At 31.0% G+C, this 27169-nt stretch overlaps 2 protein-coding genes across 3 annotated transcripts in view; both read right to left on the reverse strand.

Moving 5' to 3' along the window:
- LOC145313612 (latrophilin Cirl-like) overlaps nucleotides 1-27106 on the reverse strand; it is a 195999-nt gene extending 168893 nt beyond the window's left edge. The window contains exon 1 of one of the 2 annotated variants that reach the window (XM_080153087.1): nucleotides 26878-27106. The gene's annotated coding sequence lies outside the window, so the exon portion shown is untranslated. The remainder of the gene's footprint in view (nucleotides 1-26877) is intronic. The other variant, XM_080153085.1, reaches the window with a different exon arrangement.
- LOC145313611 (uncharacterized) lies at nucleotides 4111-10399 on the reverse strand. The gene is made up of 22 exons (XM_080153083.1): nucleotides 10276-10399; nucleotides 10102-10127; nucleotides 9967-10009; nucleotides 9749-9846; nucleotides 9577-9635; nucleotides 9321-9369; nucleotides 9159-9247; nucleotides 9038-9100; nucleotides 8926-8959; nucleotides 8711-8765; nucleotides 8590-8623; nucleotides 8464-8506; nucleotides 8351-8375; nucleotides 8247-8286; nucleotides 8141-8174; nucleotides 8038-8083; nucleotides 6912-7964; nucleotides 6798-6827; nucleotides 6570-6616; nucleotides 6214-6280; nucleotides 5847-5895; nucleotides 4111-4265 (listed from the first exon to the last, which is right to left on the reverse strand). Exons 1-22 carry the CDS (start codon nucleotides 10338-10340, stop codon nucleotides 4191-4193), a joined length of 2124 nt encoding a protein of 707 aa, XP_080009209.1. The 5' UTR covers nucleotides 10341-10399; the 3' UTR covers nucleotides 4111-4190.
- Nucleotides 27107-27169: the final 63 nt, after the last annotated feature.

The raw sequence follows: 27169 nt of genomic DNA on the forward strand, positions 1-27169 counted from the left end.
AAAATTATTTGGTTTAATAGATCATTGTTAAATGCAAAAATAAAGGCACATAAAAATTACTAAAACATAATAATTGAATCATAATAAAGTTTCATGTTTAGCTGGCTAAAGCCTTTTAAACTTAATAAATCCGTCCTATACACCATTCAATTTAAATAAAATGAACAAAATCTACCTGAAGTTCTTATGGTTAAAGCCCCTGGTATACTAGGGTTGTTCACGCACTATGAGACCAATGATAGGCCCGACTTTATTCTCCGAAATCTTCATCCACTCACATATCATTCAAAAGTAAAGAACGTGGAGACATCAAAACATAAACAACATTCCATGACGCATCTCTTTAGGAAAGGAAAGTCAAACAAAGACGACATTTGCGCTGAATTGGAATTGTGAATAAGCAATTTAATTTTGATCTTGATAAACACAAAGCTTCCTCGAAAAGAGGTTAAGACAAAGATAAATATGAAACCTTGTTTTATTTTGTATGATGACGATGGTCAAAGTAAATTATATTAAAGATGCTCATAACAATGGGAAAAATTATTTTGATACTGATATCCCATAAAAGTTTGAAAATTGGATCAAAATAAACAAAGATCTTGGGAAATATGTAAAACATATAAAAATAGCCAAAAACCTGATAAAAGGCAGTCTGGCCGCCATGGTTGTTTTCTTGAAACAACAAAAAATTTAATTTTTAAATCCTTAAAAACTTTAAAAATTTGGAAAATCGGACCATATACACTGAAGATATGGAAAAAAGTGTTAAATATATTTATAAATAGCCTAAAACCTGCCAAAAAGGCAGTCTGGCCGTCATGGTTATTTCCTTTAAAGACGGGAAACTTAATTTTGATATCTACAACTGAAAAAATTTTGAAAATCGGACTATAAACACTGAAGATAAGGAGAAAAATGTTAAAATTATAAAAAACAGCCTAAAACCTGCTGAAAAGGCAGTCTGGCCGTAATGGTTGTCTTCTTTAAAAGACGGGAAATTTAATTTTGATATCTATAACTGAAAAAATTTTGAAAATCGGACCATACACTGAAGAATAAGATATGGAGAAAAATGTGAAAAATATAAAAATAGCCTAAAACCTGCTAAAAAGGCAGTCTGGCCTTCATGATTGTTTCTTTAAACGACAGGAAATTTAATTTTGATATCTTTAACTGAAATTATTTTGAAAATCGGACCATAAACACTGAAGATATGGAGAAAAATGTGAAAAATATAAAAATAGCCTAAAACCTGCTAAAAATCGGTCCGACCGCAAATGATGTTTTATAGTCAATTGTGCTCCTTAATAATGGGAATGTTGTCAAAAAATTTCAGCATTCTATCTTTTATAGGAGCTGAGTAAATCCCATTTCCCCCATAGCGTTACGGACTGACGGACTGACTGACGGACGGACGGACGGACAAAGTGAATTATAGAGTAGCTTCGCTACTAAAAATATGCGGTTCACTAAATTAAGTTCAAAAGCATTTCGTGCAACTACCCCTTTAAGATACATCTTAATTGCTATTTTATTGTTAAAATCACTATCACTATCACACAAATTACCCTCTTGGGCACTAATAACATTCACCCTCCCACATCTTGATTTTAAATAAATTTAAATAAGATAATTTTGGGTTAGGCATTTAAAACCCCCCCTCCCATCCTAATTAATGATTTATTTTTAATAATTTAGGGGGTGGGGAGCATCAGAGCTAAATGGCACAAAGCACTATTTTTATATCTTAGTACCCATTTGATATGAAATACCATAACAATTTAGTTATCCTCCCGCTGTTAATACAATAGTTAAATTAAATAATTCAGTTCTCATAGAGTCCTTTCCCCCTGCAGCGTTATATACAAGACGTCCACTAATTATCGAATGCACAAATTAACCACAATTGCAAAACAATGTAAAAAAAAGTTCTCATCATTTTTATGAATTGGCATGCATATTTATAAGTTTTATCATTAGGCCTTAAAAGATAAAGGTCAACATGTAAATTCTGGACCAGTCCAATTCAGACATTAAGTTTCACTGTCTATTTAGTTCTAAAATTTAAAAGGTAATACAAAATGAAATGTCACAAGGAAATTACACACTTTTTATTGAATATAAATAATAAGACTAGAATCGTTACAAAAAAAACTCTATAATTAATTTGTCCAATAACAGAGTATGACTTCACCCTTCTTTCATCTCTAGGGTATCTAAGAAATAAATCTGACCAATGCTCCCCCCTCCCGTTCACTCCCCAAACCCAACCCAAAATTTGGTGAAATTACATGAATGAAAGCCTATAACAACACCCAAGGGACAAACCTTCCCCTCCCTATCCCACCAGGACTAGTGACATAGATAAATAATCTTAAACTAAATGGGCAGGCAAAGTAAACCTAAACAGAAGAATACTGTTAATAGAATTTTTTTTTTAAATAGTGGATTTTTTTCTCTACACTGTTTTCACGTCACAACTCTATAATTTTGAAATGGAACTATAACTGTCAACTACGTTTTTAGGGCGACGTGATTTTCTAGGCAGATATTCAAGATATACGACTGGATTTTAAAAATATTACTGTACTAATGATCATCTAGTATTTTAAATTTGGTTTGTCAGTCAATCTGCAATACTCATCTCTGCAAATCTCTTGGGGAAAAATTTGGCAGACCAATGCAAATCACTACTGCACGTACAACTTTTATTTTTGTTATGCTCAGTTAATAGTCAACAATTAATTTAGAGTTCTAAATTTTGTTAGAATGTGATTTTGTCATCATTTTCCAATACCTAACTCCTTGCATGGGTTAGTATAAAAATCGTCCAGCCCAGCGGGGAAATAAAACATCTTAGTTTTCTAATATTTTAACTTTTAAGTAGAGTGGTCATATCACTTTGTTCAGAACGACTTTTACTTTTTCGCTAGTAAAGAAAACATTAATAGTGAATGTTTATTTTTGGATAAATCTTATTTAAAATTTCACCAGCCACCGCCGTTGGCAGTCTGCGGAAAAACCGGGACAGATTTTCAAAATAAAAATTATGAAAAGAAGACATTTACATAAGATGACCTTAAATTTTATGTGATAAGCCTCTAAGTATGGACGATTTAGGGCGTGTACTTTCTCCCATTTTTCAATCGCTATCGATTGTGTATAACAAGTTTTCTTTTGGAAATATCAAATCTAATACAAAAATAACATATACCCGAACATGCATGAAAAGTTAGCTGAGGAGGCCTAAAAATAATAAACATTTTTGCACATTTTATAAAGATTTTGACCATCCTATGCAATGAAATAAAGTGTGTGTTATATCCTGAGTAAATATAATATTATCACCATTAAGTATCATCCCCCAGATTAATATCCAACAAGGGAATTCAAATTTGGAAACTAAAAGTCTTTATGGTAGTATTAGATAATGGGCAAAATTCCAGGTTCCATGTGTGATAGCCTCTGCAAAGTTATGTCGACATATCTTATCATAGCTGAAATATGTTAATTGACATGTCGTCGTTATTAGAGCTAAGTAGCTTGGTCAGAACTTCTCATTATGGCCGAATATAACAATTTCTTTTAGATTAATTCATAAAATAATTTTTCTATGTTTTTTTAATGCTATAATAATCGAAATTTAATTGAAACTCCCCATAATTAAGACAAAGCTTTCCAGAAAAATCAAATATGCAATGTCTGACATTTTATATATGATCAGGTAATAAAAAAATACATACTGATATTTTTAAATTTTATATTTTGTCAAGGTTTAGTGAATATTTTCTTTGTCAGAGGTTTTGTGATTCTACGTTTTATATAAAAAATGCTTGAAAAAAACTTTTTCATAAAAATATTTAAATAAATGGTTACATTAGTAGCTTATCTAAAACTGTAATCCTGGTATTTAAAGCGTAACCAAACAAAAATTAGAATAGCCAACAACTTACATATATTTATGATATTGACATTTTTCTAAAAGAAAACAAGTCTTTGTAAGACGACATACATATTTTCTATTTTTTTTCTGGTATAACTCCAATATAAAATATTTTCTTTAGTTTTAATAATGTGTATTGTTAACTTTTTAAAAATACAATACACTACTAATGTTTAATATATATTTCTAGAAGATCAATAATTCTACTACAAATTTTAAGTGAATGACAACATTGCATAGTTAACTAAAATTTATGCTTGTTTTTATAACTCTGAACCAAACTTGCCTCAAAATCGGCTAGAGATTGTCTACTTCCATCCTAAATTAACACTTAAATAAATAATAACATAGGGTATGCGACACTTTGGGATAATGATTATGTTTCTTGGGTGTCTGAAGCAAACCACACATTTATAAAGTAAACAAAATTAAATCTCCATGATTTTTAGACTGTTGTTAAGATACTTTTAAAAAAAGGTTTTATTTAAAGGAACCATGCAAGAAATATACCGCTTTAACTACTGAAATACTGCCACGAGTAGACCCAATACCTAAAATTTGAAGCCTCCAGCTTCAAAAACAAAAAAGTTATAGACATTTCAAAATCATATTTTTAGTGCAATGAGAATTTTGAAAGTTTTTCATTGCTAATAATAAAATTTTCATTATTAAAATACGTCGCCTAGAAAGAAAATTTTAAGCTTATTTTTGCAGAAACTTAGGATGCCAGTAACTGATAACATTTTTACAATAAAAACACTCTTCTTTATAGTCAAAACCATTAAAAAAAATTCAGTTTAATTTGCAATGTATTGAGAGTACTGTAGTGTGAGAATGCCAGCCTTTAAGATTTCCAGCCAGTCAGAAGGCTGAGTCCGTGCTAAGTCTGCTGAAAAAACAATCACAGCTTAGCATCTGTTTTACTTACTGTTTTAGTTTGATTTTTTCCAGCTATGATTTTACGCTTTCAAACGCAATTTAAACTGAATTTTTTAAATAGATTTTGACTATAAAAAGGGATGTTTTTATTGTAAAAATGTTATTAGTTACTGAGATAGGTTTTTTGAAAGATGAATGCCGCATTTCTTGATTGATTGATTGACTAGACAGAGTATACAACTATTTATTTTATAATTTTGCTTTTGTTGGTGCAGCCTTCATAGAAGAAAAACAAATTATCTTCAATTCATTTTTGCTGCATATTAATTAATGCATCTTTTAAGAGCTGTATTAGACATTATACAAATGGCTAAAATAATAACTTTAAAATTTTGAATTCTTAAGTTGTATACTCTGTTGAAATTGCACAGGGCATTGATCTTGATGATCACATAAGGATTTTAACAGAGTATACAACTTAAGAATTCAAAATTTTAAATTATTATTTTAGCCATTTGTATAATTTGCTTTTATTGGTACGGCCTTCATAGAAGAAAAACAAATTATCTTCAATTCATTTTTGCTGCATATTAATTAATGAATTTTTTTTTGAGCTGTATTAGACATTATACTAATGGCTAAAATGATAATTTTAAAATTTTGAATTCTTAAGTTGTATACTCTGTATAACGATATTGTCTTTGTTCAATCAATCAATGTCTAAAAAATGTTGAAAAACGCAGCATTCTTTTTTAAGAACCCATCTCTGGCAGTCTAAGTTTCTGACAAAGATAAGCATTTAATTTAGCTTACAGATGACGTAATTTAATATTAAAATTTCCATCATGAACATTGAAAATCTGTCAAAATTTTCAATGTACTAAACTAATCATTTTTAAATGTCTGTAACTTTATTGTTATTGAATCTGGAAGCTTCAAATTTTGGGTATTGGGTCTAATCATGGCAGGCTTTCAGCAGTAAAAGCGGGGTATTTCTTGCAGGGTACTTTTAACAATTTACCTTGCGCACTATAGAAGTTGTAGACCCTTGTGAAAATGTTGTTGGATCACTAAAAAAATAGGTCCTATCCCTCAAAAGTGCCAATCAAGAACTGAAACTCAATCCACTTTTTTTTGATAGAATTGACCAAAAAATAGACTTTTTATAATCCTTGTCCCTGCAGTGCATACACCTGTGGTGCTCTAATCTTCAGGGCTGCCAACCCAAGTAATTAATGAACTAAGCCAAAAACTTCCCTCCTAGTTTTTTAAAATTCATTTTAAAAATGAGGTGGAGGCGAGATAACGTCAATAACTCTTTTTATTTTTAAAACAAGTTTTATTTTCTGAATGTAAATGAAAAAAGCAAAAATATTTAGAATATTTACCTTGAAGAAAATCCATCAACCAATTTTCCACTTAGAATTCTGTAGCTCTGACTTCTTTTAGGGGTGTCTTGTTTATTTAATTAATTTATAGTTAAATCATTTATAGCCAGGATGACAAGATCCAAAAATGTAAGCCTCTACAATAGTTAACTGTACTTTTAATAATAACATAAGATGTCTGAGCCAAAAAACCTAACTTTATCAAATAGCTGATACAGAACATATAAAAGATTTAAAATTTATAGTATGCCTGAATAAATTTTTTACATGTTACAAACTAACATAAGTATGGATGGAAAGAACGAACCTAATTGGAGAAAAGATTTGATTTCAAGGTATGATAGTGAATAACTTACAATTAGAAACATTTGCTTGTTTGCTACTTCTGGTCTCTGATCTACCCCTGAGCGAAAAAGTTTAAGTTAAAAGGACAATGTTTATTAATTTCATCTAATTGAAAAGGGACAATTAACTAGCCTAAAACAAGCCCATATAAAGCATCCTAAAACAGAGAACTTTTCGGTTCAGTATTTAGTAAAATCTTCACAGACTTACAATAGGATTTCAAGAATTACAAATTTTACCTTTCATGTCTTTCCATTGCAGAATAACATCTGAAGAGATATAATAGAATATGAATAAACATATTAATCATAAGAATTGTTATTGTTTAAAGTAATATTTATTAAAAAAATCACCTATCTGGGCTGATACTAGTCAATCTTGATCTCCTTGATGATTCATACACAGCTGAGAATGAAACTGGTGAATGCTCTCTTGAAACACTTCTACTGGTTGCTCTAGAACTTGCACTAGGCCGGAAAACAGATCTTTTAAGATATTCATCTATCAAGGATCTATTTAAAGGTGTTGATGATCTTTTGGATGAATATTGATAACTGGAAATATTTGGCGCTGGAGATGAATCTCTTGAGAGATAAGATTTACTTGGTATTTCAGTAGACTTTCTTGTCATCAAAGGAGACCTATTAGATAAGCTTGAGCTAAATGATGATCTTCTTGAAGTTCTTGAATGTTGATCAACTGAAAAACTTGGAAATGGTGAAGTTTCTCTTGAATTTAATTTCTTCTGAATATCATCTGTTATTTTCTTAGCTTTGAGAAAAGATCTGTTTAAAGAATCAGATGTAAATGACGATATTCTAGAGGTAGAATATTGATCTGAAGAATAGGTTCGAACAGGAGAAGCTTCTCTAGAATAAAGTTTTTTATTCACATCTGTTGAATAAGGTTGGTTTCTAGATGATGGCCGTGAAAAATATTCAGAGGTATAATTTGGGACTGGAGATTCATCCCTTGTGTAAAGATTTTTCTGTGTCTCCATTGTTGAGTCATTGAACTTTGAGGTAGATTGGTTTCTTGATAATGGTCTTGAAAAACGATCTGAAGAATAATTTAGTACTGGAGATGTCTCTCTTGAATATATTTTTTTCTGGACCTCTTCAGGTAAGTCTTTATACAATGAATTGGATCTGTTTCTTGATGTTGGTCTAAAATAATAATCAACAGAAAAGTTAGGCACAGGAGAAGCATCTCTTGAAATGCCCTTTCTCTGAACATCATCTGACAAGTTCTTGTTTAATGCCCTCTTCAGGGTTGGTGATGAAAAGGAAGATTGCCTAGATCTTGAATATTGATGATCAGTAGAATATAAGGAGGAAACATTTCTGGTAGAGACAGAACTTCTTGACAATATAGGAGATTTGTTAAATCTTTCTAAACTAGATGACCTAAACAAGAAAGCATAATGACACAATGTCAACCACATTAATTTTCAAGTTACTTTGATAAATCAATAGATACCATGGTTGATTCTTGTTCTCAATATCTTGTTTTATATCAGTCTCATCTAAATAAAATCAATTTATACTCTGCATTTATTATCAAATATTCAAACTGATGATACCTTGTTGACTAAAGAATTCTTCACTGCAGACATCCTAAATATAATACTGGATAAATATTTATTTGCATTTGTTTCTAAAATTCAGTTTGTATTAGCCCAGTCTTACCTTGTTAGCTTCATTTATTTCCAGATTAGAATTATCCACACTAAAGTTAATCAAGGGTATAAAAATTTAGTAATATTTTAATGAAAGTATTTATAAAAATGTACCTCTTTTTATCCTCTCCTTCTTTGTCTAAAAAAGTAAACATGTTAAGTTTTTATAGTCATATCATGAAGTTTAATATAAAAACTAATAAAATATTTTCTTTAATTTTACTAACCATTTAAAACATCATCACAATTGTTATCTGCTTCAAAGTTGTTCTAAAAGTTTAAACTGATTATGATAAAATCAAAGTTTGGAATGCACACTTATAATTAATTACATAATTACAATCAAACTTTACCTCAACATCACAATTTTCTGTTAACATTTCTCCACTTAAAAGTATTTTTATTTATTGATCTATTAAAATGTTATTGCCTACAAGTAATACATTTAAATAAATTTTATATTTATTAGCTTACATAAATTTATCTTCTACATTTGATGATAGATTTTCTTCTATACTTTCATGTTCATCTAAAGAGTAAGATTTTTTGATAATTAGAATATATTTCAAAATTATTTTATAATGAAACTGTCTTCTAAGCTATGGTGAAAATACAATGAAACCCGCACATCATTTTCTTTCCATGACCCACAATTTTCTTTGTTGTTTCATAATCACAATAAAAATTACCATTATGTTCTTTCTCTTTGTCTTTATTGAATTGCTATAAAAAGAAATTATGAACTACAATTTACAAAATATACATATGATGATGTATTTTTGGATGACGTTTTCGTTTTACCTGGTTTTCAAATTCTTGTTCAAAGTTGCTAGTATTGTCCAAACTTTCAGTTATTTCATTTTCCTGAAATATTTATTTAATAAATGTTAAAATAAAAATTTATATTCATAATTGAAAATACCTTTATTTCCTCATCTTTAACTTGGTTAGTTTCATTTGAAATTTTCTCAATTTTATATCCAAGAATACAAAATTTCCTGTTTCTTAAATCTAAAAAGTCAAATAATTTACAACTCTTCTTTTTTATTTCAATGTGTAAGAAAAATTATTTGCCGAATAATACCTAAAATGCTCTCTTTTGCAGCCTTCAAGTTATTGATCAGGTCTGATTTCTGAGAAGAAAAAAAATCAAGGTCCAATTTAAATTTTTAAAAAAAGGAAAGAACAAAAAGATAATAAATAAACATCCAGCTAAACTACAAGACTGAAGAGGGTGCTATGTTCACCGAAATATATTTCAATAAATAACTAAGAAGAATCAAAGACTTTTTCACTCAGTGAATTTATCATAATTAATATAATAAGCTTAAAAAAGGCACCATTTCAATGTATGTAAATTTGATTATTTTCTTGATTATTCTATATTGTCTGAGTATGTCTAAAAATGAAATGATCATATATTCATAAAAAAGGTAGGACATATTCATAAAATTAAAAAAGATTTTTGAAAACCTTTATTTGATACAAATCAAAAGTATTGGATGAATTTACCTTTATAGTTCTGTAGACAAAAAACTTCAAAGTTAATAACAAGAATAAAAACATTTGCAAGATCCAGATAAAACTTGTAGTGAAAGTTAAATATCATCCTAAAACAAATATTTAAATTAGAAATCTAATTCACTAAAGTAACAGGATACCTGTTTTTCTGTTAAGATCTTTTAAATGCTTGACATATTGATCCTCATTATTATTATAGAAATGTTTACCTCAAAAAGTTCTTGAAATTGACACAGAGATTGAAAAACATTTCTAAATATTTTTATATTTTTTTTATTTCATTAGCTTAGAATCATTAAAATAGTATAAATATAATCATTTCTAATTTAGTTAAAATATTTTACCTTTTGGAGTTAGTTGTTTATTGGCCCTAAAAATCAACTTTATTTTTTCTTTATAACAAGGGAAAAATGACAAATTTCCTCAAAAGAAGCGTTTTCTTTTGAACCAAAATCCATAAACTTATGAAAAAGACAAACTCCTATAAGCTATATATATTAAAATAAATGTTTGTTTACCTTAGCTTAAAAATTGGATGGTTTTTTGGATAGTTTTCCAAATCCTTATTATCATCTTCAACCATCCAGAGAAAACTAACAATGCTCAAAAGTCCAAAACAACTCACTTAATTTTTGTAGATTTTGATTTATCTTTGACATACTAAGTCCATCAAAATTACTTTCAGTTTTATAAAAAAGGAAAAAATATTATGCTAATATTTTGTTAAGGGGGGGGGGGGGGGGGTTTAATGCAACCATCTCGTAATCAGTGATTAAATGGCACTTAGAATTCGAATTTCCATCTGAAATTTTGCATGAATAATCCTTGGTAGGTCTATTTTCCCTAAATCGAACAAAAAGTTGGAAAAATAACGGTTAACGGCTAGCGGCTCAGCCGTTTTGCCAATTTTTGCCAATCTTAAGAGCATATTAGTCACGAAACCTATCCATCCTCACATAATACTTTTTTCACTCAAAAACCTTATCAAACGGTTCTAGCCGGTAGCTCTTGGTACTAGAAATTTAAAGAATAGTTATTGCTATCATTTAACATGAATTAAACCAAAAATATGTTTTAAAAAGTTGATTCCTACGTAATTAATGATGAATTTGCCCTGAAAATAGGCAAAAAACGGCTAAATGGCTGAGCCGCCAGCCATTACTTTTCCAACTTTTTGTTCAATTTAGGGAAAATAGTTTTACTAAGGATTACTCATGAAAAATTTCAGATCGAAATTCGAATTCTAAGTGCCATTTAATCATTGATTACTAGATGGTTGCATTAACCCCCCCCCCCTTTGTTGACTTTTATTTGAATCTACATAATTCCTTTAAATAAAAGAACCAAATCCTGAAATAAAAATAGTTTAAAATTAAACAAGTTTCTTCACAGTGATTGCCATGCCTCATACCCTTTGGTAATAAAATAACCTCCCCTCCCACATACCTTAAATTTATTTTAGGGGTATATGTTAGTTTCTCGTTTTAACAGATCTTTTGACAAAGGGGAGAAGCATTAATGCTTATTTTCCGTAAAGGTATGAGTTCTAAGACGTAAAAACAGTAGTAAAGAGATAAAATTTTGGAATGGCATGGCTCAAAAGGGAGACTGTGATGAAACGGCGGCGATTCCGCCGCTTGCAACATAGCACCGCTATCTCCTGCTAATTTGTTTTGCTTTTTTTCACCAAATTAAGACAATTTTGAATCATTCTAGTAAAACTTTTTATTTCTAATAAGTTTTCCATTTTTTGCACTTGATTTTATGAACTTAATTTTAAAACATTTTTTTTAAAGTCGCATAAAAATTATAAGGGAACTTTAAAGAAAAAGTTTGTCTCAAATGATTTCAAATGGTCTAACTTGGAGAGAAAAGAAAAAAGAATTGACAATTTTGGCGTGCTAGGAAGTTCGGCTACCAATTATAAACAAATTCATGTACACCCCATTCAAGTAGCTGGCATGCCAAATATTTCACTCCAAGCTACAATTGAATCAAGACATAAGTAAGTGCCGAGCTCTGGGACCTATGTATGGTGAAATTAGATATAAAACCATGATGATTTCAGGTAAAACCAAAATATTTTTTGAGAAAATGAGATTTAAAAATTTCTAGTTCAATTTTCACCCCCTAGGAGTTGCCGCATAATCATGACAAGAAAAGCAAAGATTGTTTATTTGATTGAACAACTTTGCTTTCATAAAGTATTTCATAAAACCACTCCTAAAGGGAGTTAACTAATTGCCATTTTTATCAGTTGCTTTGCTAAATTCAGCCTCAAATAAATCATATATAGAGAGGTTTTATGAAAGACTTCATAAAAGCAGAGTTGTTCACAATTTTAAATATATAATCTTTGCTTTTCTTGTCATGATTATGCGGCAACTCCTAGGGGGTGAAAATTGAATTTGAAATTTTCAAATCTAATTTTCTCAAAAAGATCCCGCTGAAATATTTTGGTTTTACCTGGAATCATCATGGTTTTATGTCTAATTTTACCATACATAGGTCCCAGAGCTCGGCACTTACTTTTGTCTTGATTCAATTGTAGCTTGACGTGATTTGCAATAAACTCCAGTTTTAAAGTATTAAATGACTTACGGAAAATAAGTTTAGATGCCTCACCCCTTTGATAAAGTACATTTTTGTGTGAATTTATATATGTATGTAATCTATAATACAAAGTAGCTTGATGTCTGTCTGTCTGTCTGTCCGTCCGTCCATCTGAAGCTTAAGATCTCGGTAACCACTGAACCGATTGGATTCTACTCTTCAGGGTATATACCTATTGGTCCTGTGATGGTTTTAAGCTATTTTCTTGGGGGGGTGGGACACCTCCAACCCCCTAAAAATGATAATTCCCTAATTTTTTTAAAATTTTTTTTTGCAGAAGATTTCCTTTGTCTTTTTTTTGCAGAAGATTTCCTTGGTCCTTTTTTTATGCAGAAGATTTCCTTGGTCCTTTTACGAATTTCGCTAAACATTTTTTTTATCACCTCTTGGGGCAAAGCCCCTAGAGGCTAGGTGCAAGCCGCTAGTGTATAATAACACATTATAATTAATTAGCGGCTTTGCCCCTAGCCTCTAGGGGCATTGACCCATGAGGTAGTTTTTGAAAAAATAAAAAATATAAAAAATTTCAAGTGCCCCGAACCATACTCCCCCCCAATTTTTTTTTTGAGAGTGTGGGAAATTTCATTTTTGGGGGGGTTGGGGGTGTCCCCCCAAGAAAATAGCTCAAAACCACCATAGGACCAATAGGTATATACCCTGAAGAGTAGAATCCGATCGTTTCAGTGGTTACCGAGAACTTAAGCTTCAGACGGACAGACATCAAGCTACTTTGTATTATAGACTAGCGGCTACTCCCCTAGAAGCCTCTAGGGGACTGGTAGGAGGGGAAAAATTCGACCTCATTCCATTTTAAATTTGAGTTTCAAAAGAGTTAAAAAAATATTTTTTTGGGGGGAGGGGGGTGAAGACACCCTCTCCAAAAATAGTTTAAAACCTTCCCAGGATTTACAAGAAACTTTACTATAAAGGAGAACAATATCGGTTCAGCGGTTAGCGAGATCCTTTGGGACAAACAAAAAACGCTTACTACTTTATATAATAGGATAATCAGTATATATAACTAAAAGCGGACAAATACATTACAATTTTAGATCAATTGCTAAAAAATAACATTAACTTTCAAATATATTACCTGGAAAAACTTTTTTGTATGTAATTTTATACAATTAATAAAATTAATAAAAATTGAAAACATATTTTCACTACTTTCACACAAAGATAGAAAGCTATTTTCTCAACTGATATATAAAATGATTTCAGAGAAAAAAATTCTTTATAGATATGCAATGTCAGCATATTTAAAAACTTTCTAAAAAATCTGCTTAAATTAATTTATTAGTATAAAGAATAAAGATTGTTACCTCATATATTTTGCTTTTAACAAAAAACATTACTTTCATGTTCATTTGTTGCTTCTACCCTAGCCTATTGGGGCTAACATGAAACAACAAGATACCAATAAAATATTAACAAACAAAACCACAATCAGATATAAAAGTATGTATCTAAATCAAATCTTATTCATTAATATCCTAGATTCTCAACAAAATATTGCAACATAGTACTAAAAGAGCTATGAATAATATCACCTACAGAATATACATAAAAGTCGTCGTCTGTAGGTTGGACTGAAAATTTAACTTTTTTATTGAAAGAAAACAGTTTAGGTTTTTCAAGTTTGTGCGGTAAAATAAAAAAAAAGTTTTTGCTATTGTTCAGTTTAAGACTAATTTAAAAATTCTGCATTAATATTTAACTACTATATAGACTACTGGCGGCTTCGCCCCTAGCCTCTAGGGGCTTTTTTCCCTAAAGGTTCAGGGGAAAATTTAAAAAAATTTGTTTACATTTTCTAGATATTTTCTGTATTTTATAACGTTATATAACTCTTTATAACTTTTTATATTTTTTTATATTAATTTATATTTTTAAGAACTTTTAAATTTTTTCTCTTTTTTAGTGTTTTTAAATATTTCTGTGCCATTAGCCTTTTTGGGGCTTCGCCCCTACAGGAGAAGGAAGGTTTCACAATCTTTTTGAATTTGATAAAAAGAAGTTTAAAAGATGAAAAGAAAATTAAAAAGAAAAAAATTTTAAAAATATAAAAAAATATAAAAATATAAAAATAATATAAGAAATATAAAAAAGTATAAAAAATTTTAAAAAATATAAAAAAATTTTAAAAAAATATAAAAAAATTTTTTAATCGGTTCAGTGGTTACCGAGATCTTAAGGGACGGACGGACGGAAGGACAGACTGACAGACAGACAAACATCGTCCTACTTTGTATTATAGATTCATAAAATTGTTTCTGTTTAAAGCGACCCACCTTAATGTGAATATATACATATAATACAAAGTAGAACGATGTCTGTCTGTTTGTTTGTAGCCAAGGATCTCGCTAACCGCTGAACCGATCGGGTTTTCCTTTACAGGGTAGCTTCTCATAGGTCCCGGGAAGGTTTATAACTATTTTCTTAAGGGGGGGGGGGGGGGCCGCTAACCCACCCAAAAAATGAAAAATACCCCCAAAATTTTTTTTTCATTTGCTTTAAAATCTAAAACACGAAAAATTAGTTTGATCAAACCTCTTGGGGAAAAAGCCCCTAGAGGCTAGGGGCGAAGCCGCCAATCCTTATAATAAAGTAATAGGATGTGTGTCTGTATGTACCGAAAGATCTTGCTAACTGCTGAACCGATCGGGTTCTTCTGAACAGGGTAGCTTCACATAGGTCCCGGGAGAGTTTATAACTATTTTGCGGGAGGGTACCACCACCCTCTCAAGAGAAATCACAAAAAATATAGAAGAAAAAAATATTTGAGAAACGTGAACGTAACATAGATAGATATCGTAGAGACTTGAACGCAACATAGATAGATTTAAAGTGCCACTAGAGGCCTCTAGGGGCGAAGCTGCTAGTATTTAAAATATAAATATCTATAATACAAAGTAATGATGTCTGTCTGTTTGTTTGTAGCGAAGGATGTTGCTAACCGCTGAACCGATCGGGTTCTCCTTTACAGGGTAGCTTCTCATAGATCCCAGGAAGGTTTATAACTATTTTCTTGGGGGGTTGGAGCACCCTAACCCCCCCCCCTAAAAAAAATTATTTCTTTTAAAAAATAAAATTGAATTAGTGGGGTCGACACCCCCCCCCCCCCCAAAAAAAAAAAAAAAAGATTTCACCAAAAAAAATTTTTTAAAAATTTTCTTTTAAATCTAAAATACGAAAAATTAGTTTGATCAAACCTCTTGGGGCAAAGCCCCTAGAGGCTAAAGGCAAAGCCGCTAGTTTAATAAAAAACACTCAAGTAGATATAGCTATATCAACATTTGTGTTTTAAAGAATTTCATGAAAGTAAGGTTTATGAGATTTCCTAAAGCAGAAATAGGTATTTCTACAAATTAATCGTTATTTATTACTAGCAGATATACCCCTAGAGAGGCTTCTATGGGCACTTTAGGGAGAAAGTTAAGTCCACCCTCCATTTTACATTTTCCTTTAACAAAGAAAGTAAAAAATATTATTTTATAGATAAGTTCCTGGGAGGGTGAAGGAAACCTCTCCCCAAATAGTAACCTTCCCTGTACCTATATGGATCTTTACTGTCTACAGACATCCTGTTACTTTTAAAGGAAATAAACTACTCTTTAAAATGTCTATTACAGAGCCATAAATTATGAAAAATTTATGTTTGAGGTCCATAAAAATTCTGTGTAAATGTACAGAAAGGTCAGAATGTGTACACCCGAGTTGAATTATAAACAGCTAAAATTTTCTGATATGACAATGGCATTTGACAGTAAAATTTCCTTTCCTATACTTCCAAATTATGTGTATTGTAATTGAAGTTTAAGGTTTTAGCGATTTCTAAATAAATCAACAACAAAAATTCATGATTAAGATTATTTCCTATAGTGTATGAAAAATGTATTTTTCATGATTTTTTTAGAATCATACCTACCCAAGCAGATTGTTCCTAAAAGGTTTTACATAGTCTGCTTAACTTGTGCAAGTGAAACAGCACAATTTGTAATCTGAATCTGTTAATTGTTCTTTTCTAATTAAAGTTATTCCTCTTTTATTTAAACATGCTCTTTGTTTAGCTTAGTCTCCTGAAAAAAAAATTATCATTACTTTTGCAGGGTTAATATGATGTACTGTCAAAACTTATTATTCTATGCATATATACAATATTAGACCTTGGAATAACATAGAAGAAGAAACAGGTTCATAATATTAACTCTAGTTAGTAAAGGCAAAACACTTTGAATTATTTCCGAAAGATGCTAGAGGCACAGCCATTAGCAATTAAATAACTAAGAGGCTAAGATAATTCATTGAATTTATAAAAACCAAAAAGATGGTATGAGGCTTATTAAAAAAACACTACACAAATATAATTTTTGTGCACATAGAATTGCTCCTTTCCAGGAATTGAACTGAATAAATTTAGAAATAAAAGTTGCTTTAAAATATCGAAATTGTACAGCAAAGTAAGAAAGGGGTTTATCATATTGCAATTAATTTTCTGTGAACGAATCTGGGTTTGGTTAAATGGGGTAAATTTAGCTATCTTAGGATAGCCCCTCACAGATGTTAGTGTATATTTAGCAGTGGAAGTTTGTGGATACAACCCAGTGTGACTGTGAGAATTACAAAAGGCCCATATTTTCCTGATAATAAAGTTAAAATATAAGATATATAGAAGAATGCAATATATATAACTAAAATTTCTATTTGGTATCATGTGCCCATCTGATGATATATATAAATGTTCTATGTATATGGCATAATTCTTATTTTAAAGATGCATGCATGCTTGTATCATATTATACTCATAAAGAATAATAATTATGATATTCATACAACCATCAGCTTTCAACAAATGCATCCATCCCCCAACCATATTCCTAGTAATACATAGGACTGGGTAAAGAATCAAAGTTTTTATTTTTTTTAAGGAAAGGTAGTTATTGTAAAATCAGGTATTAAGAACTCTTCAAATCACAGAAGGCTTAAATTTCTATTGCTTTCTAGAACCAGTTTTTAAAATAAAAACTTAAATAGATATTGACAACTTAGATCTAACATTTTAATGATTTAAATTCCGTTTAAATCAGAAAACAATTTAGTGGTAAAAATGAAAGTACATATATATATTTCAATTGGACATTGTCGAACCTCTACTCAGAAAGTAGTGATTTCCTTCTTACCATAGTACTAAATATTTCCAAACAGACAGGATTAACTTCAAAATGTCTATTAGGTCAAAAAAAAGGATTTAAGATATTCAGTATTATATATTTTTATATATAATGTATATGGCGTAAATTTCATATTTTTCAATTATTTAGTCAAATTCGTTGCTAAGTTCAAAGTACAAATAATTACAGCATAAAATTATTTGGAAAAAGTTTCTAACAAAGTTAAAGGAAACAAATCTTCTCCAATTTCTAAATCAGTAACAACACAAGCCCTTTTCACTCCACAGGGGGAGCATAGGCCGCTGACAATTTGTCAGTGTTTCTGTAACAATGTGGCTTTATATGGATATGGGATAGGGTTGTCAGCCCTAAGCCCTATGATTGCGGTGTAAAGCGTCCATTTGCCATTTGCCATATTAGTTATGCTAGTGTAGATAATCTTATTTACGCTTACACAAACGTGGATGCCCCTTGTAAAAAATTTAAACGATTTATATAACATTGATGTTTATCTTAGTAAAATTAAATATTCAGTATTAAGTTATAAATTGATTTACCTTAAATGCATTTTTAAAATTAAAATCAATTCAAGTGAGGGAAAATGCTTTCGACTGCCCTGTATATAACACACTAACATTCATAACTTTACCAGATATGTACTACAATGCAAAATTTAATTTGCATAAGTTTGACAGTTGTCTGACATACGCAATGTTTATGTTCTTGTTGTGAGAAGGTGTAATATTAAAGTCCTTGTTACATATATTTGAATTTCAATGTTTAAATTTGATATACATTTAGTAGTTTATAAATAATAAAATATATCTACAACTGCTGGAATGAATTGATTCTACTTTTAAGAGAAGCTTAATACAGGTTATCTATTTTGTTACAGGAAGAGAAATAGCCTTTGGTTAATTTTTTATCGTTAATGGAAAGAAAAACTTGTCAAAAAATTTTGTATCTTACCAAATTAAATATGAAATACTTTAAGACAATGGCGTGCAAAATAGGGTATATTTATCTATCCATTTGGGAAAATTAAGGAGGATATATACACTAGGGCGGGTTCATATCGGAATTAGACCAAGAGGCATAGACGTCCAAGGGGGGGGGGGTAATGGGGCGATTACCCCCCCCCATTTAAAATCTACCCCTAGCCTGGGGGTGCCGTACCCCCCCCAAACAATTTTGGGGGGGTAAATACCCCCCCCCCCCCAAAATAGAAAATCTCTAACAAAAAAAAAATTTGCGCGCTTTGCGCGCATTTTTAATATTAAATTTTTGATAAAATTTAAATTACCCCCCCCAAAAATTTTACCCCGGGGGTAAATTTTGGGTGGGGTAAACAAATTTTACCCCTGCCAACAGATTTCAGGGGGGGTAATTACCCCCCCCAAGCAAATTTTACCCCCGGGTAAAAATTTTGGGGGGGTAAAAAAAATTTGTAGCGCGCTTCGCGCGCCATTTTACCCCCCCCCCCCCCCAAAAAAACCTAATTACCCCCCCCCCTTAAAAAAAATTTACCTCCTCCAAAATAAAAAGCTTGGACGCCCCTGCAAAGAGGGGATATGCAACAGATAAAATTAACCTTTAAAACATTTCTGACCGAAAAAGAATTTTAAAAAATTGAGTTTTAGAACGCGACCACTAAAAGATGTATTTGATTACTTATTAATATGCAAAGACGACATTCAAAAAAATTTTTGAATTAGAACTATGGCTTCATGGTGCTCCCTGGAAAGGCCTTGAGGAGATGAATCAGGAACTTTTGTCCGTTTCAAAATATCTCGTTCCTAGCCTTAAAAATCACTAAAAAACCACATTTTTTTAAAGGTTTATTGAGAAATGTCCAATTTGTAGAGGTTTTTTAGATTTTCTCAGGCTAGGAACGAGATTTTTTTAAATGGTCAAAAGTTCCTGATTCTACTCCTCAAGGCCTTTCCTGGGAGCACAATGAAGCCATAGTTCTGATTCAATAAATTTTTTACTCCCATTTACAAATAACTATACAATTGAATGTATGGTCGTCAGCGGTTTTAAGACTTAGGATAAATTTTAAATCATCCAGAGGTGTATTATACTCATACAAATCATTTGCAGATCCCCGCTTTGGCCTCAGAAAAAAAATGTCCAAAATCAACCCACCCTAATATACACCCCCTTGTCTAAGACCCTGGTACACACCCATAATACAGCCAAGAGGTATCAAGTAAAATTAAGAAGAATGTTAACCAAAATGTAAGCGCTCTGCGCGCACTTACAAATTTATTTAAAAGCTTTAACATTTTCTTGGTTTTTTCCACAACTGTATCTCTGTCTTAATAAAACACTACAATATAAGTATCATCATAATGTTTGGGATGATTCTTATTTTTTGTGTATATTCCCCTAACAAAAAGACATTTTTTATTAGTTAACTTAAAAACAATCTTAGGCGGCAGACCCGACCCCCTAACGATAAAATAACAACCTTGTGGTTTGTCTTATTTATATTTTCAAATTATAAAAAGATTTATTTTAAGTAAATTTTTAAACCACAGGATCCTTAGTGTGGTGTTCTTACATTTCAATTACTAGTTTTAAAGATTCTAGGCGTATAACACCGTAAAAAGGAATAACAACATAAATAGAAAATTAACAAAAATATTCTAGCATGTTAAGGTGATTTCAAATTAATGTACTGGCTTGCCAATCAGGTTACAATGTTAAAAATAACCTATCGTTTTAAATCTTCGTTATGAAAGAATCTAAAAAGCTTTCTTTTTTGCCTCCCGGACAAAGGGACTGAAGAAAGTTCCACTTTTAATAGGTTTAAAATGAACTGAGATAATCTGGTTAGAAGTATGAAAAAATGAGTTTTGTTTAAAATAAAAAGGAATAAGAAATATTCTAACGGAGCAATTGTATAGTGGATTTTTATAAATAAATTTCAGACTTTTTAAGTTAGATAGTTAGATAGATATTATTATTCATATCTTTTTTCACATGAAAATCAACCTTAAAATGTATTTAAAGAATTCATTTACCAGAAGTCTATTTTGAAACTTTAATCCATTTATTTTCATACTGCAACTGTCACAAAATTTTTTTTAAATGTATTGACTGATACCTAACCCCTAAAGCCATAAGCTGAAACCCAAGTGCTATGTAGCCGCGGATTTCGGTTGTATAGTTTGACAGCCACTAGCTCGAGAACACCTACACGACAAACAGCTGTATCTAAACTGTAAGCAGATTTATAAGATTAGCTGATGTAGGTGTGTAGATGTTATGACCTCTGATTATCTGTCCCCCATAAAATAGATGCTTTTATATAATTTTTCAAAAAATAATCCTTTAGTATATTAAATAAATTACAATTTTATCCACAAGAAACGCAGCAATAACAAACCATTTCTTACTTTCTGATAAAAGGGGTAGTTGCACGAAGTGCATTTTTCTGTTCAATAGTTTAAACTTCATCTATATGACACATATTTGAAAGAATTTCAATTTTCTACTAGGTAGTTTTAAAAATATCAAGACTTAAAAATCATGTTTTTTGTACATATGCAACTTATATGGCTGTCCTGTTTTCACAATACAGCATAGTGACTATTTGGAAGTGCCTAATTGATTGCTATTTATTGTAATACAAAATGATATATGTTTGATGGTATTCTTGTAACTTATGCTTGCAATCAAACTTTTTAAATGCATTTCATGCAACTGTCCCTTTAATAAATTGGAGATGTATTTATACAGAATCAGACAATCGACCTTTATATGATGAAGTTAGAATGACTAAAGTCAAAACTTTTTGATATAGTTGATATTGTTGGTAAATTTCAGGAAATCTATGTTTTTAAATATTTACCACACAAAGCGTGCTCTGTAGAGCTGAGTATCACTCACACTGTCTCTATGTGTTACACATGTAAGAGTATATAAATGTTTATGTTAGATATTATATTTTTTGAGTTATCAATTTTTTAATACCATTTCTAAGGATTAAGGGATAGGCAAGATAATGATCAAATATTTTACTCTCCCTTTTTTTCAAACTTTACCTTTGGTAGCTGACACATATTGAAAGAAATATGGAAATGTGAATTATCTTTATAAACAATGGTATTAACACTATTTCCCTGTTATTTACAATTCGGCAATCTCTTCATAAGTCACCAAATCATCATTTTAGTATTGCAGCTACTCTATACTTCACTATTTCTGTCAGTAGCTCTATAATTGAGCATGTCGTGCCATACTGTCCCACAGGGGAAACGTTTATTACTCAGCATATTCGTTTGTCATCTTATATTTGTTAAGATTCTTCTGAAAAATTAATATTTAGTAATATTACATTTCTAAAGAAAATATTTGTTTTTTTTCCGTTTTTCTCTGCTTCTTAGGGTTTTATGAAACTTTTACTGACCAATGAGCAACTACTTAAAAGATTGATTTATTTGTCGGTCTAACTAAACTCTGGAGTACATAAAAAAATTAATTATATTTTTTAAAAGCTGTTATCGATGATAGATTGCAGAAATTTAGTGTAAAAATTTATATGACAACAGAGCATAAACTCCATAGATCGTTATATCCGTTTGTATGTCTAATATGTTGTGCTTGAGATGCATGTTCTTTTAGGTAAACATGATTTTTTCTGTTTTCATTAAAAATAAATTATTGATATTTTGACTTCCATGAACAATGAGAATCTACTCATCTGATTTGCTGTTCTTTTTGCTTGAATTTTATTGAGTCTTGTTACTTATGGATGTTATTATTATCATCAAAACCTCTCTTATCTTGGAAATGAAACTACTGTTTATGTTTGAAATATACATGTTGCATTAATAACTGTGAAATAAAGCAAATGTACTGTATAATCATGAAATACAATGTACTTGTATTTTGCTGTTTTTATTTACATTTCATTGTATCTTTGCGCGTTATGACTGTTTTTTTTAAATTAACGTTGGTCTACGTTCATTAGTTATAGAGTAGCGGCTCTTCTATTACAATAAGCATTTATTTACAGAAGACAAAAATCAGAACTTTGAAGCCGTATACAAGTTGTTGGCTGAGAGCGAAAACTGTATCGTGGCTCTAAGCTACGTGACTGTAACCGTAGCCTAACCTTAGCATCAAGCATTGGTAATTTAGCTGCAGGACTCTAATTATCTAACCCCATTAAAAAAAGACTTTTGTGTAATTATTTAAATATGATACCAAATCAAACAGTATTATAAATGGTTTCAAATTGCATGCAGAAAAATGGATTAAAACTCATTTTAGAATTTTACTTTATCAACATAAAAACATTGACTCAACATAAAAAAAAGAAAAGGGCGTGTTTATATATTTGTTCTTCATTCGTATTATTTTAGTGATGCAATACATACGATTCAAAAGATTTCATTAGGGGAGACAAGATTAATAAAATAAGATTGTAGTAAAACAGATATGAATATTTATCTTTTCAGGGTGTTCCTAGATGCACTAGATAAATTGTTTAGGAGATCACAACGTTAACCTTCAACCATCCCCCCCCCCCCCTACGTTTTTTTTCGATCTTATTTTCGGTGTGTGAAAGATAGAGGGCTGTAATTGAGTAACTTTTTAAATATGGGTATAACACATAACTGAGAGTTAGAATTTTTTGAATATCTACATCCTGGCAGGCACAGGATGCCAGCAAACCTGGCATTTTAATACAGGTAAAGAGCAAAAATACTTTTTGACTAAAACAAAGCATTTTCTCACAAAAATACTTAAATATCCAGTAGTAGTAAATCATTATATAAAATATAGGTGTTCAAGTCAATTTCAGGTTCCAGGTATAACCCTGCTGGCCCTAATCCTCCAGGTCTCCAAACCTTTCTAAGGCTCCTGTGACCGCAATTTTTTACTTTGAGACATCAAATTTGAACTTAAGCTTTTCTTACATGTTTACATAACATGCTAAAATTTTTCCCGCCGACTGCGACGGCTGGCAGCTGTCAAGCAAAGCTTTGGCCGCCTACATTTATGTTTTGAATTTCTTATATCAAAGGGGTAGTTTTACGAAATGCATCTGAACATAATTTAGTGAACTGCATATTTTTTGCTAGTTAATGGGTTAAACTATGTTTATATGGCATATATTTTTCAAATTTTCTACCACATAGTTTTGAAAATATCAAGACTTGAAAATTGTCTTTTTGTGATATATGCAATTTAAAAAGACGATTTTCAAGTCTTGATATTTTAAAAACTACGTGGTATAAATTGAAATTCTTTCAAATATATGCCATAAAAATGTAGTTTAACCCATTAACTAGGAAAAAATACGCGGTTCATTAAGTTCAAACGCAATTCGTTAAACTACCCCTTTACATAAAGATAAACATTTTCTGTAAAAATTACTTTTCTAGCTTCAAAAATAAGAAAATTACAGCCGTTTGAAATTTTTAAGTAAAAAGGACCTATAAACAAAAGTTGTTAAATAAAAGGGTGAAGGAAGTCTGAAATTTATCAAACAGGGGACTTGTACAAAAAAATTAACCCAATAGCTCTAAGAAAGGTAAAGGTGCGGTAAGAGTATGACTGTTAAGGGTTAATAAGTCTTCATTTGTACGTAATAGGTTTATTTTCACCATAAATATATGTATCTATAACTTTTTACAGTATAGATTCGAAACCGATTAATATCTTCTGGATTAGAACCGGTTCTCAGCCATACTGAAAAATAATGTATAGCATATACAGACAATTTTTACGAATACAAAATAAAATTTGTACTGTTAGCATGTGCCTTCAGCCCCTCATGATTTTACTTTTCATTATCTGCGGAAAGCGGTCTTTTCTTGAAATTATTAATCCTGGCAGCCTTAGAGGCCATAACAAATCAAGGTAATTGCAGAAATAATTAAAATATGCCTAACAAATACTAGCTCACATTCTTTATATGCCTTGCATTTTCTCCAAACACAAGGAAACATTGATACTAAGGATATTACCCAGTTATATCCTCGGACTATTAGATATTTTCATGACTAATATTTGCTTTCCTTTTTGGAATTAGATAATTCATTCAACAAATATGTATCTTATTTTCCAATAATGTGTAAGCGTATCTTAACCCTTAACGGTTAGGGGGGGAGGGCGTTGAACGCCCCCCTCCCCCTCCTCCGGTTTATTCTATCTCTTTTTCTGTGTATGAAAAATAAACAGCCCAAACTGTGTGGCTTTTTAAGTATGGGTATGACACATAACTGAGATTTGAAATTTTTTGAAAATCTCCATCCTGGCGGGCACAGGATGCCAGCAAACAGCAGGGTCATCCAGGTAAAAAGCAAAAATATGTTTTGACTTAAACAAAGCATTTTATCTTACCAAATTACTAAAAAATCCTCTAGTAGTACTTCCTCATATCAAATACAGGCGTTCAAGTCAATTTCAGGTTCCAGGTATGATCCTGCAGGTCCTGATCCTTCAGGTCTCCCGAAATCTTTAAAATGGCTCCTGTGGCCACAATTTTTGACTTAGAGACTTCAAATTTTAAACTTAAGCTTTTCTTACATGTGTACATAACATAAATTTTATAAAGATTCGCCGCCGTTTTCCCACCGACCGCCGTCTATGGCGGCTGGTAGCTGCCAATTACAGCTGCGGCCGCTGAAATTTATATTTGATATTTATATTATAAAATTTACATAAAGATAAACATTTTCTGCAAAAAAAATTTCTTCTAGCTTCAAAAATATGAAAATTACATTTTAAAGTAAAATATGACCTGAAAACAAAGGTTGTTAAATAAAAGGGTAAAAGAAGCGAAAATTTACTTTGACTTACTTAAGGTCGGAAATTTATTATCAAACAGGAAACTTGCACAAAATTTTTAAGATCTCTAGCTCTAATAGGAACTGAGAAAATAGGGGGGGGGGCATTGAACGCCCCCCCGCCCCCCCCCCCCGACCGATTAAAGTGCGGCAAGGGGCCCGACTGTTAAGGGTTAAAATGTAATATTTCCAATCCTTATTTATTTAAGGCTTTATTTAAGCATTTTAGAGTTTATATATTTTCTCATTCAGACTTCAAAATAATGTTTATCTTACATGCGTTGTTACTCTATGTATATAATGGCGGATTCGCCCATAGCCTCTAGGGACCGTGCCCCAAGAGGTAATTAAAAAAAGTATCAAATTCGAAATTTTCGGGGGAAAAATGGGGGGAGTATTTTTTTGTTTTTTGGGGGGTTCTGGGTGTCCAACCCCTCAAGAAAATAGCCTAAAACCAACACAGGAACAGTAGGTATTTTCCCTGAAGAGTAGAATCTAATCGGTTCAGATCTTAAGAGATCTTAAGAGATCTTAAGGGACGGACTGACAGACAGACGGAGAGACATCATTCTACTTAGTATTATAGATTAGTTGATGCTAAGTTGTCTAATTTGTTAAGCTTCACTTTTATGTATGTTGCCATCCTTGTAAATAATATCATGTTGGAATTACAAATGATATATATTTGCAGAATTCTTGCAAAAAAATATGTTGATTGATTTTTAATACTAATTGCACATAGAATGAATATCTTAAAGTCAGAGGCATGCAGAAATGGGGTGTATCTATCCCCTTAGCAAATTATATCTTAAGCTTCATTCGAATAGAAAACACCAAGAACACCAGCGCAGACGTTTGGACATGTGACAAGTGACTTACAGAGGAGATGTTAATTAACTACATGAATCTTGGGAAAAAATGTAATTTTTAATATCTTTATCATTTTATCTTAGTGTTTGGACTAAAGTAGTTATAGCCAGTTCAATCTCCACTCTTTAGCACATTTTGACTTGACACGTTGTCTTATGGCAGCTCCTCTTTATTATTTAATTCACTGAGTATGGCAATTTTAAAAAAATAAATCACTGTATTGAAAGTCTCTCTCCGTGTGAAGTTTAAAAGGATAATGTGATATATATATCAGAGAAATCTTAACGACATAGATAAGCCGCCTATCATAACCAAATAAAAATACCTCCGTAAAAAAATGGTTCCAGGACAAACGCAGGAGTCCCAAACGTCGGAGTGGACAAACGCAGGAGTGTTAAAACATTAATTTTATTAAATATTTCTATACAGATTAGGTTAGGTTAAGATATGAATGAACAAATAAGCCCCCCGCATAGGTTAGGCATTTAAAAAACCTATAAGATGGTCTAAAATAGGTAAGGTTAGGTTAAGTGTCCACTCCGACGTTTGGGACTCCTGCGTTTGTCGTAGGACAAAAAAACATTTCTAACGCGTACAGAGGGTATTCGCAATTTCAGAGAAGCTTCATTGTTATAATTAAATATAATGTAAAACTTACTTGTAAGCTTTCAATTCAACACAGAAATTATTATTCACTAAACTTCCAATCACAATTTATACACTATTTTAAAAATGATAACTTTATAACCTTTATACTTTAAATTAATATGCTTGTTTAATAACTGTTTATAAAATTTTAACTGAAAGTGTTTTATAGATGTACTAAATTACTATATAATCAAAGGATTATATAGTAAGGAAATCGTAACCTATAAGTAAAAAGAGACTGGGAGGACCTTGAACCCCCCCCCCCCCCCTCGAAAAAATATATATAGTGTTTAACCACTTCC

The sequence above is a fragment of the Acartia tonsa genome, chromosome 3 (assembly GCF_053477335.1).
Source record: "Acartia tonsa isolate MP-2025a chromosome 3, ASM5347733v1, whole genome shotgun sequence".
NCBI classification, from domain to species: domain Eukaryota; kingdom Metazoa; phylum Arthropoda; class Copepoda; order Calanoida; family Acartiidae; genus Acartia; species Acartia tonsa.